At 39.0% G+C, this 15606-nt stretch overlaps 1 protein-coding gene across 2 annotated transcripts in view; it reads right to left on the bottom strand.

Annotated features, from left to right (window-relative positions):
• Window positions 1–4464: 4464 nt before the first annotated feature.
• SLAIN2 (SLAIN motif family member 2) overlaps window positions 4465–15606 on the bottom strand; it is an 85374-nt gene continuing 74232 nt past the window's right edge. For both annotated transcript variants that reach the window (XM_005666635.4, XM_003356917.6), the window contains 2 exons: window positions 9059–9377; window positions 4465–7457 (listed from right to left, as the gene is read on the bottom strand). In XM_005666635.4, the coding sequence (XP_005666692.1) occupies window positions 7391–7457; window positions 9059–9377 (386 nt within the window). In that variant the 3' untranslated portion in view covers window positions 4465–7390. The remainder of the gene's footprint in view (window positions 7458–9058; window positions 9378–15606) is intronic.

Here is a 15606-nt window from a genome sequence, read left to right as displayed (position 1 = left end):
GTTTAACCTATCAGAGGAGCCATTATGGCAGCTCTGTTGAGTGCCCTCTCCAAATTCAGGGCCAAGAGATAATAGAGGAGAAAAATGGAAAACTCATCCCTGTACAGGTCTTTTTTCCAGGTTTGACTCTCCTCCCAACCTACTTGCTTTTGTTTATTTTTCTGTGTCCTCAGGTAGGTGCCTTTTGCATTTGTCCCAAGATTTTTAGTTGTAGGTGAAAGAGAAAGGCTTTTGAGGGCTTACTCCTTCTTGATTATCCCTGATATCCAAATCTGCATTATTTTTAAGAGACCTAAACTGGAACAACCTGTCCTTCAGCATTAGAATGGACAAATTATAATATATTTACACAATGGCATAAAATACGGCAATGAAAATGAACAGACTATACTGACATCAGCAACATGGATGAATCTCATATTGTCTTTGTTGTTTAGCGCCTGAGTCTGAGAAACCCTATTTTAGCCTTTAATCAAAATGAGATGGGAAAAAAAAATTACAAAGTGTCTGGTTCCATTTAGATAAAGTACAAAAAATCGGCAAAACTATAATGTTGGAAGTCAAGATAGATGTCAAGATATTTTTGCAGAGAAGGAAGTAGTGATTGGCAGGTGGCATTAGTCGAGCTTTGGAGGTACTCTGAACAGTATAATTCTTGCCTACATGGTGCTTGCACATGTAGTCATAGTAATTCATTCAACTGAACGTTTGTATACTTTTCTACATATATTTTATGTACCAATTTTAAAAACACTTGAAAATTAACTCTTCCTTCTGGTGGCAAATGGCAGAATTTTAGCTTAAATCATCCTGTGTACTAAGGGGAATTTATAAAAAGGACACTGAGGTGTTTCATGGAATTCAAGGACACAAGTGATACTGGACTGCATGAACAATTTGAGTCAAGGGCTCAAACATTATCAGAACCTCCCCGCTCAACACAAAATGTTTCCTCCGGGAAAACATGGCCATTGACAGGAAACCACGATTTTACATGATATGCACCAAGACATTTGAGGTGTGTACCTATTGTTCTGTTTGCCCAAGACTAGGTCCACTTACTGGGGAGAGTACCACTTTCAGAGAAAATGGTCTTCCCTCATGCCATCCATGTGGTTTTTACAGCAGCGACATGGTTTTTACTTTACCCCAAACACCTGCCACAGTCAATGAGCCCAGTAACAGGCACCTGAGCTGGGCTGGGGAATCCTATTCCTAGAGTTTTTGTTATTGAGACCAGAATTCTATTTCTGCCTGGGGTAGTGTGCCTATTTAGAAACCTGCATTTTAGCAGCCTGTCAAGAGATTCCAAAGTTTAAGAACTCTAATCTAGGCTATCTTGATTCTTTATTGGGAGTTGTACCTGTTTCTTCAAAGGTATTTTGTTTTAAAACAGGAATTGTTTTCAACCAATACTGTCAACTCATGGCTTGGGAGACTGTGGCTGGCAGGGGGCATGGCTTTCAAGTGTCTATAATTAAGATGTTCTATAAAGGACTATGAAAATATAGGTTTGGTAAACTTTGGGGATATTTGTTTGCTCTTTATAGGCCCCCCGTAACAGAATCGATCAAAATGATGGCAGTCCTCAGTGATCTCAGAGTTAAGAAAATGTTACACTATAAGTCATAAATACGATCCCAATTTCATTAGGGAAGAAAAAAGACAATATCCTCAAATTTAAGGGATCAATTACCTATGGAATCAAGCTTTTTCTTCTTTATAACTTACTCTATTTCTCTAGTTTTCTACAATAAATTTTTTCATAATAAAAACTGATGTTATGAAGATACAAAGAATATATATTTTTAATCAAGGAATATCTGCAATCAGGAATTGAGAAAATGTGTCAAGCTTTCAATAAGCAGTTAATGCACACCTCTGTTCAAAAGCAACTCACATTAGCATTTTAAGTGAAAAGTATGTTCTCATCTTAAACAGAAGACTTTTTACCCTTCCACTTAATACAGGTTTCCACCTGCTACTGCATGTAGGCATATTCCCATGAAAACTTTCCTAAGCTGAAATGGTATAAAGTGAAGAAGCAATGATCTGCGGACTCGTCTTGCTAACAGACGCACAGAACAAATCCAGGTAAAGCACAGACGCTCACAGACACGGCTACAGTGGCTTGATGCTGAGTAGTTCCTGGTGAAAGAGCTTGGTGGTATGGAGCACAGTGCCTCTTTAACAGTTCCCTGCAAAACAAACGCTGAATGCAATTTCTGCTTTCGCCTTTTTTGGTAAAAGCAAAAATCCTCTTTGGATTTCTTTTGGTTAGAAAAACAGGTACTAATAAGTCTTCCATAAAAGCCAAGTAGGAGTTCCCGTTGTGGCACAGCAGAAACAAATTTGACTAGTATCTACGAGGACGCGTGTTCGATCCATGTTCTTGCTTAGTGCGTTAAGGATACGGCACTGCGATGAGCTGTGGTGTAGGTCGAAGAAGTGGCTTGGATCCTTTGTTGCTGTGGCTGTGGTGTAGGCTGGCAGCTGTAGCTCCGATTCGATCCCTAGCCTAAGAACTTCCATATGCCACAGGTGTGGCCCTAAGTAGCCAGGAAAAAAAAATAGTAAAAATAAAGATAAAAGCAAAGTGGCATACAGTGAAACTTCAAAATGCAGGAGACACTTGTACTTTATAACCATGTAAGATCAGTACTTAAATATTTATTTCTGAGAGTTCCTGTTGTGGCTCAGCAGGTTAAGAACCTGACATAGTGACAGTAAGGATGCAGGTTCAATCCCTGGCCTTGCTCAGTGGGTTAAGGATCTGGCATTGCCGCAAGCTGGGCATAGGCTGCAGATGTGGATGGGATCTGGTGTTGTCATGGCTGTCGTGTAGGCCTCAGCTGTAGCTCTGAATTGCTCCCTAGGCCGGAAATTTCCATATGCCGCAGGTGTGGCCATAAAAAGAAAAAAAATTATTTCTGGATGGTGGGATTGCAGGATCCAAAGGTGAAGTATGGGATCATTTCCCCTTTTATATTTCTCAATCTTTTTGGTTTTTAAAAAAGTAATGAATCTATTATTTTCAAAATCAGAAGAAATGAAACTTTTTTTTCCTTCTTTTTATTTATTTTGGTTGTGCCTGTGGCATATGGAAGTTTCTGGGCCAGGGATTGAACCTACGCCATACTAGTGACCTGAACCACAGCAGTGTCAATACTAGAGCCTTAACCCACTGACCCGCCAGGGAACTCCATTTTTCCCCCTAAAAACATTAAAGTTACCCAAAGAACTGGTTTGAAAGTGCTATGCAGTGAACAGTTTTAACAGAGTTGTATTACATAAAGTCCATAAGTAAAATCTACTCCATTTTCATACTAGTAACCAGAGGGACATTCGATCTACTCAGACTTATACTTGGGATCATTCAAAATATGTTAGTGGTTGATAACTTTGGCTTCAAGCTGATGTGACCACACTGCTCACTATTTCCAAGTTCGTTTTCGCTATCATTTATTCTGCTTTTGTACTCAAAGCTAAACTTTGATATAGTAATAATTCACAAGAACCACAATAGAGGTTTTACTGTTGCACTGGGTTATGTAACAAGTTTATGTAAACTTTTCATTAATTTACAAGTATAATAACAATTAATTTTACATGGTTCTTAAACGTTTCTCAAGTTGCTTTTTAAGAAAATTCAAGCATGGGAGTTCCCGTCGTGGCTCAGTGGTTAACGAAAACGACCAAGAACCATGAGGTTGCAGGTTCGATCCCTGCCCTTGCTCAGTGGGTTAAAGATCTGGCATTGCTGTGAGCTGTGGTGTAGGTTTCAGACGCGGCTCGGATCCCACATTGCTGTGGCTCTGGCATAGGCCAGCTGCTACAGCTCTGATTAGACCCCTAGCCTGGGAACCTCCATATGCCTCGGGAGCAGCCGTAGAAAAGGCAAAAAGACAAAAAAAAAAAAAAAAAAAAAAAAAAAAGGAAAAGAAAATTCAAGCATGAAGGTGTCATTTCCCTAGGATTCAGAGAGGCTAACTGTAACATGGAGGACAGCAAAAATTTTTTAAAGGGATACAGACAACGTTGTACAATTCATTTTTTTTCTATGCATCTATAAAGGAAAGATGCACATGGTCAACAAAACATATTCATATTTGGTTTGAAAATATATTAATTTTCCCTCCTGGATATTCTTATATAATGGTTTTCTGCTTGTTTTATATATGCTAGCTTTTTCTAACAAGGTGTCAATTCACAGCTGGTTAAAAAGTTCCAAGAACGTATCAATTTTGAGTAAACTATAAATTTACACCAAGTAATCCACATATGAAATAACATGATATATTCAAACCTCATGGAGATCAAGTCTGAAAGGAGAATATGATTTGGGTTTATGTTTTAAAAAAAGTCAACTGAGAAACTTATCATAAACAACTGTAGGCAACTTGCGGGGAGGGGGGCCGACCTTACCATATCCAGAAATTAATAAAACACTTGAAAAACCAAATATAAATTTAATAATAAACATTATGGTCAGGTTGTTTATTAAGGAGGCAACCACATATACAAGTTTGGCTATAGAAATGTTTGCAAATCAAACTTCATGTGATCTAAAAGGACCATGCGTAATGTCAAAAATGGACACCTGTACATTCAGTAAAAAGTATACATAGCCTAGGTCATTCTAGAGTTATACAAACATCTGGGGACACGTGTCTAATTTCCTTTCAGAAAACTTTTTTTTAATAAAAATGATGTACTGAGATAATAATTTTAAAAAGTACCTGACAATTATGAATGGTCCCCACTATTACAAAATGTGATTTCCAGGGTATGAAAACCAAAAAAAGTCAACCCTTCAGAGTGCTATATATTATACAAACAAGTTTTGTAGAAAAATGATCCAGCAAATGCTTGAGTTAAGAATATTTATATTTTTCCAATTCTTTACACTTTTATTAACACACTTAGAAAAAAATAACATTCAAACACTGAGAAAATTAAATAACTTTGGAAGCAGAGCTCATAGCTTTCTGCTTACATATAAGTGACAATTCTGGGCTGTTGGCACAAAAAAATAATCAACATTCATAAAACCCTTACTACTATATATCAAACATAAGTTAAAATCATAGGCACTAGTTTATCAAATCCACATTTCATCTGTAAGACTAACCACAGTGAATCTTTAGATTTTCCCAAAGAGAAAAATTGGCAATACACAAAGGCTTTCTAGTAAAAAGGCAATTTTTCTCTTTAAGAAACTAAAAGCCAATAGTCTGTGGTAGTGCAACAGCAGGTAAAATAACACTTTACCCAACTCAGATCCAAATACATTTTTAACAAGTGATGAAATATTTTAATAAAAAAAAATAGACATTTTTTTCTGATGCAGCCATTTAAAAACAAAGTTAAATAACCTGAATATTCCTTTTGCAACTGATAATCTAAGTTAAAAATGTAATGGGTGTTTCATAATAGAGTTAAATTCCTTTTAATTATTAGATTGCAGCATATTTTTTTGCAATGTTGCACTGAAAACTGAGACTTATTTTCTTTTGTATGTGTGGTTTAAAGAAGAGACAGTGGCTAGTTCTTTCTTTTACTTACTTAGATTTTTACACGAGATACCCCCCTACCCAAAATAGCTGCTTTATCTTCCTCTGAAAAGCAACAGTTTTTCAGCTCATCATCATGTGGAATTCTGGCGCCATCCTTTCCTGACCTATCCCCATCACCCTCAAATTCAAGGATAAAATTTCTTCCTTGCATCATACACCAAAATACATTTGCACTGGCAGTTTCAATCTCTGGCTGCCTGTGCTAAGTGAATGACTCCCTACTGACTAAGCTACCATGCTGTCAGTCATGGCATAACGGAGGTCTTGGTTTTAAAAGTTTTATCATTCTTTCAAGCTATCAACCTCAATGCTATCCTGAACATTAAGCTTCCCATTTCCCTCTCAATTTCTTTTGCCAACTTACAGAATGTCTTTGACTAACAGGAAATGAACTTCAAATATCTAAAATCCTTTAGTGACCTGGCTACCAATATTTTAGAGCTGTTCAAAAACAGACCTCCCAGGAAAAAAAGAGAAGCCTGCTGCAGAAAGTTTTAATCTGCATAATAGTTGAATAAAATCAAAATAAGTGATTTCCAGGATACACATAAGGGCCATGGCAGAGCAAGTATTTAACAGGTTAGAGTCATATGTAGTAGGTTTCATTTGTTACCAAAAATGCAAAAACTGATGTCAGGCAGAATCTAAATCAAAAGGGACAGTTTTTTTTCAAAGGATGTTTCATACAGTTACTCAGCTGAAAGTGGATCAAATGAAGTAGAATTCAGCAGACTGTAATTTCCCACCACATAATAGACCATTGGGTCAATTAATAGCAACAATGTAACTGTCATTACCAGAGATTTTGTAAGTGAAGTGCATAGATTTCTTTTCCCCCCTCTTTCTTATTTGTATGGTTTTGTTCCAGGTTGTAAGCACTGCGGTGGTGTTATTTATATCAAGAATAAAGACACATACTACTCGCTCTTTCCCATCATGGAAATCTGCTAATAAAAGCAAGATTTCTTAGTTCTGTAACACGTGAAGAAGTTGGCTTCAATAGCAAAGGCTATCTTTCCTGAGCCAAGAGCTATAAAGTTTAGAAAGATTGTACAACTGATATTGAGCCCTTTTGGCAATCAAAACAAACACACAGAAGTTCGATGTGTCAATGCAACATGATGGATGCACTCTGTGACACTGTCTGGTGGTGGTGATATGTGAGCTACAACCAAAACTTAAGATTAAATGAAATGACAATTTCTCTAATGAATCTAAAAAAAAGTATAGAATTCTCCTAAATTTAGCTATTGTGTTTTAAATCTCTAGCCCAGATTTCTTCCCACCCTGCTCCCTTCCATCTCAGTCTAAGTTCTTGGAGTACTAGAGAAACACTAGTGAAATATTTTAGATCATTAGTCAGAATATTAGTTGTCATTAACACAAATATTTATTGATACTATTTATACAGTAAATTAGGTTGAACGTGAAGTTTTGGAGAGCTTGAATTCACCATTTTCTTGTGCACAAAGGTATTCTCTCATTTACAAATGGGCGTTTCTCTTTGGCATCCATTAGTTTTTTGCCCAGATATTGGCCTCTGTCAACTATTAAAAATCAACCTAGTTTCTATTAAACAAAACTAAAAGTGATTTCATGGAGAGTGATTGTATGATTACCAAACACGTCTGATGTTAAATGTCATTAAAGTGCTGCTTGATCATCTCTGTCAGTTTGTGCTAATTAAGACAGAGAGGGTTGGGATTTTATAAATCCCGAGTCTTATCTGAACAGTCTGCATATAAAAGTTGTCTTTTAGCCTGGTGAAGGGGTATCCATGAAGCTGTGGACCTCTGCATTCTTGTTTCCGCTGGTCAATAACAGCCATCTTTCCAACTGTCATCTTTCATGCTACCATAGGTTTTAGGAGCTGGCAAGGATCTGAAATAAAGCAATTTTATAAAGTGATTTGCAAGGTTTTATGGAACATTACCATGTTATCTTCCATATACTGATCACTTTGCAGGTGGCACCATGATCCAATGTTCTAGGAGACTACTAAGATCAAAACTCTTAATAAAATTATCCCATGCTCAGCATGCTCACAACTTTCAAGTTTTACTGAGTATTAGGTGACTTCACTAACCTCTTTTTGTTAACACACAGCTACTAGCGTAAGAGAAAAGACTGTCTCATCTTTTCCAACTGAATGGATCACCAAAATTATTATTTACTTTGTTTACTTGCGTGGCAAATAGATGTGATATTAGAGGTGTGCTGTCACCATCACTAGAGAGGCATAATGGAAGAATGCTTTTAGGACTCTGAAGTCAGACACACTTGGAACACAAGGTCTTACTAGTTGAAGTCTTAGACAATTACCTAACCTCATTAAAGTTTAATCTTCTGTGAAAAAAAGGTATAAGAGTACCTCCACATTTAATGCTATTGTAAAAATTAAATAAAGAGCATATATGTTATCACAGCACGCAGCAAAAGCTGTTGTACTCTACTATTGGATTCAGAAATGTAATGTGTTTATCTTAGAATAAAAAAATAAGAGTAATTAGGTGTCAACCCTTACAGCACAAAAGCATTTTTTTCCATACAAATCAGTATTTCAAGTTTAATTATATTTGACACCTAAGTTAACTGATGATGGTAATCACATTCCTGAAGGGTAGATGAAAATTACAGACACATGGTTCCCAGCCTAAGCTCACAATCACCTGAAGATTTAACAAACAAATAAAAAAAAAAATACCCACAGATTTGGGGCTTCATACCAGATCTACTCTCTGTGGGTAAAACTTAGGTCTGTATATTTAGATAAATTCCACAGAAGAGTCTGAATTGTGGCAAGGTTCAAAAAACCATCTTCCTAGATTATATATTCAGACTTGTTAGCTAGAAGCTTTATCTTAAATCTCCCTCTAGGTTCTAATATGCTTTTACTATCTTCAATGAATAACATTATATTCAAAATAAACAAATATCACAACCAAATGGAGTGGTTCTAACAATTTTTTTCTAGGAGCTTAATCATGTTAGGTAGCTGGGCAAATTTAATCTGAACCAAAGCAATATGATACCCTAATGTCTCAAGTGAGAATTTCTGAAGACAGTAAAGTTTTATTCAAATTGTATTAAGAGGAGTTCCCGTCGTGGCTCAGTGGTTAACGAATCCGACTAGGAACGATGAGGTTTCGGGTTCGATCCCTGGTCTTGCTCAGTGGGTTAAGGATCCAGCATTGCTGTGAGCTGTGGTATAGGTCACAGACGTGGCTTGGATCCTGTGTTGCTGTGGCTCTGATGTAGGCCACCCAATACAGCTGCAATTAGACCCCTAGCCTGGGAACCTCCATATGCCGAGGAGGTGGCCCTAGAAAAGGCAAAAAGATAAAGAAAAAAAATTGTACTAAGATTCTAGTGGGAGCCCACCAGAACCCTTGATCTTCACTGTCATATGCAGACATGCAGGTCATTGCAGTCTACCACTTCCCTATGCTCAAGAATGTTGAAACAGAACATTTGCCACTTACCTTCGAACAGGCTGTGCAAGTTTGCTGCGAGGCACTGGTATACCCCCAGCAGAAGGGGCACTGGGTCTGGGCAAGCCACTTCTCATCATGGTTGTCCCTGCAGGTCTGGTTAGGGTAGTGCTGTTGATATTGCTAGAAGGATTTGCTGGGACTGTGTTCTGAACCATGGGAGGCCCAGGGGAGGAGGTGGTTTGCATGAGTTGTACTGTTTCTTGGCTACTAGGAGAACCAGAGCCATGGTTGCTAAATGCCTTTACTGGCTGTCGGAGAGCCAAAGGAGATGGTGCTGCAGGGGAGCGGAATTTGCCTGGAGAAGGTACTGTAGGATGGCAGAGAAAATCAAGTGTAAGTAAAACCACTGCTTTATATTACACTTGATGACTGGTCTGTATTCATGAAAATTCATCTACAGAAATGCAAAAAATAAAGAATATTTCTGGGAATATACATATTTAAAAAAGATCACTAATAGGTCTTAAATAACCAAGTACTTACTCAGAGGATTGCAACGTTCCTTAACAACAGTGTTAAAACATTATGTCAGCTAGGAATCCACAATACCAGAAAAGGCACTGTAGCATCCTGTTTTATTGTGGCAACCAACCTAAGCCATATTCTAGAGGTGAAAAAAAAAAAGCTAACTACTAGATAGTTGTCTAGAATTTGAAACACACTTTCCCCTCAAAGAAACATTCATGTAAACATGTATCAAGTCCCTGGTGGGTATACTTCCAAGTACTGTATCATCCACAGTGTAACTTAAAATTCAGAAACTAAACCTGCTTCTACTGTTTTGCTTTACCAAGTAGGAAAGTTATAAACCTAGGGGGCATATCAAGAGATATAAGAAGTCACAGGATAAAGATGGTACATTCTGGACTTCCCGTAGTGGCTCAGTGATAACAAACCTGACTAGTATCCATGAGGACATGGGTTTGATCCCTGGCCTCACTCAGTGGGTTAAGGATCTGGTGATGCTGTGAGCTGTGGTGTTGGTCACAGGTGTGGCTTGGATCTCACGTTGCCGCGGCTGTGGTGTAGGCCAGCAGGTGCAGCTCTGATTGGAATCCTAGCCTGGAAACTTCCATATGCCATAGGTGAGGCCCTAAAAAGCAAAAGCAAAAAAAAAAAAAAAAAAAAAAAAAGACATTTTGCTGAAACGTCAATTCTTTTTTGTTGTTGTTGTCTTTTTGCCATTTCTAGGGCTGCTCCCGCGGCATACGGAGGTTCCCAGGCTAGGGGTCTAATTGGAGATGTAGCCAGAATAACTCGGGATCCGAGTCGCGTCTGCGAACTACACCACAGCTCACGGCAACGCCGGATCCTTATCCCACTGATCAAGGCCAGGGATTGAACCTGAAGCCTCATGGTTCCTAGTCAGATTCGTTAACCACTGCGCCACGACGGGAACTCCTGAAATGTCAATTATATTAAGGGGTTAGTTAAGACACTTATATTAAAACAAATGATACATAAAGAATTAAAAGTACAATTTGCATATTTTAAGCCAAAATAAGACTCCAAATAATTGTGTGTGTGTGTGTGTTGGCTTTTCTAAGGCTGCACCCATGGCATATGGAGGTTCCCAGGCTAGGGGTTGAATCGGAACTGTAGTTGGTGGCCTACGCCAGAGCCACAGCAACACGAGATCCAAGCTGAGTCTGCAACCTACACCACAGCTCACGGTAATGCTGGATCCTCAACCCACTGAGCAAGGCCAGGGACCGAACCCACAGCCTCATGGTTCCTAGTCGGATTCGTTAACCATTGTGCCACAATGGGAACTCCCTCCAAATAAATTTTTATCATTGCAGTGGTCCCTAGTCATTAAAAGTTCAGATCTCCTGGGGGATACATTCATCCTTTCCTGTTAGTAGTATTTTTTTTTTTTTTTTTTTTTGTCTTTTTGTCTTTTTGTTGTTGTTGTTGCTATTTCTTGGGCCGCTCCCGCGGCATATGGAGGTTCCCAGGCTAGGGGTCGAATCGGAGCTGTAGCCACCGGCCTACGCCAGAGCCACAGCAACGCGGGATCCGAGCCGCGTCTGCAACATACACCACAGCTCACGGCAACGCCGGATTGTTAACCCACTGAGCAAGGGCAGGGACCGAACCCGCAACCTCATGGTTCCTAGTCAGATTCGTTAACCACTGCGCCACGACGGGAACTCCCCCTGTTAGTATTCTATGTAGATAAATCACCTCTGAAAGGGCATCAATTTTAGCTTCTTCAAATGCCCATGGATGGCTACATAACAATGTAAATAAAAAATATTACCTTAATGTGCTTTACCTATCAGGGAATGCTGGGGTGGAGTTCAGAGTGCATGAGGGGAAAGAGGAAGGCAAGAAAGGGGCAGGGAAGGGGAAAAAGGGATCTCACTCACCCTATTCTCTCAACCTCCATTCGTTTGTCAAGGACAGGAAGAGGGGGAAATCTTGGGCCAGGGACTTGGTCCTAAGACCACAGAAATGGATTGATACACACAACTTCATTCTCCTCACTGCTACTAATCTGTCTAAGAATATAAGTAACAGTAGGGTATACCAAGGTACTGGATGGGAGAGGAAAGAATGGATGACTCTGGCAACTATTTTTATCTGGTGATTAGGAGAAAGAAGAGAGAATAAGCCTTAGCTTCAAAACTCCCAAAGAGGGAAAATTCATCTCCTACCTTTCTTTAAGTAACATTTTTGTACATAGCCTTTTTCCTTCCCAGTTGATCTTCCTTGCCTTTTGTCTGATCAAAGTCTCAAATGTCAGCACCCCCATACATAAGATATACTAGGCCCAGTGCTTGATGTGTTCAAATTATTTCTTCTTGGCTCCAAAACCCCAATGCCATGATTCTCAAACTTGACTTTGTATCAGAGGCCCAAGGAACTTAAAAACAAACAAAGGAAGCCCAGGCATAACCCCCCCAGAGAATCCAGTCTGGAATGGGACTCAAAATATTTATTTTAAAGCCACCATAGAAGCTGCCAACCATGTTAACCTCCTCCATGTTAAACAACTATAAAACCAGATAAAATACACATAATAGTTTTCAAATATTGGGCAACAGGCAGGACAGGACTGCAATTCCTGAGAGAAGGAAAATAAATGTGGTGACTTCTACTGGCATCCTAGCTTTTGGGGGGTGTGAGGATGAGAAGGGAGACTTTTTTTTTTTTTTGGACTATAGAGCAAGGAGGAGATCCAGAGCAGTTCAGTTATCTTGCTGAGTTGAGAAGACAAAAACTGGAAACTGAGGGGCAAAGTACCTTAAAAGGAGGGAGGTGTTCCAGAAAACCTCTGTAACTCAGCTTGGGGGTCAACTTGACTCTTTGCTTGAATATTAAGCTGTGTGTGCACCAAGCTCCATGAGACTGGGCAAAGGAGGACTGGAACACTAGAAACTGAACAGTTTCCAAAGCTCATAAAGGACTAGGAAACATCTGAGTTCCAACCAGTTAGAGCAGAGAATCTTTGTCAAACATCCAGGGCAATCAGAAGACACCCCAAAAGGAATAAACTGCTCCTAGAATAAAGCTATTCTAAATCTACTCTAATAAAACTTAAAAACAAACCACTAAATCAGGGGTCAGCAATCTACCACCCATGGGAAGATCAAAATTTTTGTAAATAAAGTTTTATTAGAATATGACAATCCTTATGTGTTTATATATTGTCTATGGCTGCTTTCCGGCTACAGGAGTAGTTGTAGTTACAACTGAGATCAATATCACCTACAATCCTAAAATATTTACCATCCAATCCTTTAAGAAAATATTAGTTGATCCCTCTTACAAAGAATCCAACTAATCCATATTTCCATATTACAGAAGAATGAAAGCAAAAAAAATATGAAGAGAAAATAAATTGTGAGATAAATTTTAGGCCAACTATATTAATAACTGCATTAAAGGGGAATAGTAATCACTCCAACTGAAAGGTTAATATTGCCAGTATGGACAAAAAAGCAACAACAATATGCTTTCTAAAAGAAACACACTTTACATATAAAGACAAAGGTTAGAAGTAAAAAGATAAAAAAAATACTCCATACAAAACTGATCATGAAAAAGTTGGAGTGTTTGTAATAACATGAAAAGAAAAATTACCATCAGAATACAGTTCACAATGTTAAAGGAGTCAATTCACCAAGAGGACATAAGAATCCTAACTATGGATACCCCCAAAACAGATACACAAAACACATGAAACAAACTGATGTAACTGAAAGGTGGGAACAGAAAAAGTTCTGAATTAATTAGATGTTTCAACACCCCTTTCTCAGTAATAGATGAAACAAATAGGTAAGAAATCAGAAAGGACATGGAAGACATGAACACCATTAATTAAGTTGGCCTGATGTTTAAAGAACACTCCACTCAGAGTTCCCATTGTGGCGCAGCAGAAACAAATCCTACTAGGTACCATGAGGTTGCAGGTTCGATCCCTGGCCTCACTCAGTGGGTTAAGGATCCAGAGTTAACATGAGCTGTGGTGTAGGTCACAGACAAAGCTAGGATCTGCCATTGCTGTGGCCAGAAGCTGTAGCTATGATTCGACCCCTAGCCTGGGAACCTCCATATGCCGTGAGTGAGGTCCTAAAAAGCAAAAAAAAAAAAAAAAAAATCACTCCATTCAACTGGACATAGCTCAAATGTCCATCAGTGGTGAATGGGTAAACAAATTATGGTATATCCTTACAAAAGAATACCACTCAGCAATAAAGAGGAGAAAACTGCTGATACAGCAAGAATGATTCTCAAAAGTCAGGTAAATCTAACTTATGGTAACTAAAAGCAAATCAGATATTTGCTTGAGGTTAGGAGAAGTGACTGAGAGGAAATACAAGAAACTCTGGGGGATGATATAAATATTCTGATTATATTGTGCTAGAGGCTGCATGAATGTATATTCTTGCTGTAATTAAAACTGTGCATTTAAAATTCCACCTGAATAAAGCTGTTTAAAAAAAAAAAGAAACTCCATGGAGTCCCCACTGTGGTGCAATGGGATCAGTGGCATCTCTACAGTGACGGGAGGCAGGCTTGATCCCCGGTGTTGCCGAAGCCACCCTGGAATTCCATATGCTGCGGGGCGTCCAAAAAAGAAAAGGAAAAAACCTCCACAAGGGACTCTAAAGTAGAGCCATAATTAAGAATAATGGTTCTCGAATCCAACAAATAGTTACAGAGTCTCTTCCAATAGAAAATTCCAAAAAAATAAAAAAAGGGTCCACAAGGCCCAAGTGCCCCTGAATTGCAAATTCCATGATCTTACAGATTTTTTTTTATTTTACATAATCCAGCTGCCCCTTTCTATAGGTGACTATAAAAATGTTTTCTCACTTTCACTCTGTGCAGTCCCACCTTTGTCTCCCTTGCTGGACCAGTCTCTCCCAATTTATTTCACTGTCATTCTAGAAGCTCGTTGGATAACTGAGGCTCCACGTCTCTAATTTTTCTAACCACTACATAAAGGTGGGGCCTGGACCTGCTTCTTTCAGTAAAGCCATCTTCAGGCCTACGCATCCTAGGGAGCTTTTGGACCAGGGTTTTGTTTTGGTGAGGATGCAGGTTTCAGATAGGAGCAAGAATAATTAAGTCCAGAGGAAGATCACTGAGTTCTGAAGAGCACTGGAAAAGTCTGGAGAGCTGTAGATAGATGGAAGGGAGGTCAGATTAAGAGATTCACTAAGATGGGAGTTCCTGTCATGTCAGCAGAAATGAATGTAACCAGCGTCTATGAGGATGCAGGTTCGATTCCTGGCCTCACTCAGTGGGTTAAGGACCCGGTGTTGCCATGAGCTGTGATGTAGGTCACAGACGCCGCTTGGATCCCATGTTGCTGTGGCTGTGGAGTAGGACAGCAGTTACAGCTCTGATTTGACTCCTAGCCTGGGAATCTCCATGTGTGGTCCTAAAAAGACAAAAAAGGACAAAAAAAAAAGAAAAAGAAAAGATAGAGAGAGAGAGAGAGATTCACTAAGACATTATGAATGACAATCGGGTAGATGAGCGATGACCAAGGAGTCCTAAGCTTATTTCTTATGGTGACTGATGTAGAGAGTATGGTGAAATTTGGCAGAATACATTGATAAGGCTGGGAGTGTTTCATTTCTACAGCCTAGCCTTATAAATACTAGAATATATCTATAACATTTTGAATGTCTTCTCCAATTTTATCTTGAAAATAGGCTTTCTGAAGAGCTCATGTGGGAAAAACTTCTCGCCACCTTTTAAACTTTTTTTGTTGGGGGGTGGAGGAGGACACAGCACGCGGCTGCTTGATGTGGGATCTCAGTTCCCAAACCAGGGACTGAATTTGGGCCGCAGTGGTGAAAGCACCAAGTCCTAACCACTAGACTACCAGGGAACACCCATAACCATTAACTATTAATTGTTAGGACAGTGAAATGGTTGTACACTGCAAAAAAAATTTTTTGATGTGAATCTCAGACTTCCACTGGGAAAAGGGAATAGATGAATTTTCCCCCACTTCTCCCACTAGGTATAATTTAAAACCCTATGTATAACAGGACATAAGAAGACTCTGTTGT

The sequence above is a fragment of the Sus scrofa genome, chromosome 8 (genome assembly GCF_054392235.1).
Source record: "Sus scrofa isolate SSC_HxYL_T2T_F1_AM1 chromosome 8, Sscrofa_HxYL_maternal_Yorkshire_Landrace_v2.0, whole genome shotgun sequence".
NCBI classification, from domain to species: domain Eukaryota; kingdom Metazoa; phylum Chordata; class Mammalia; order Artiodactyla; family Suidae; genus Sus; species Sus scrofa.
The sequence above is the reverse complement of the archived record's forward strand: the minus strand, read 5'-3'. Positions and strand labels throughout refer to the sequence as shown.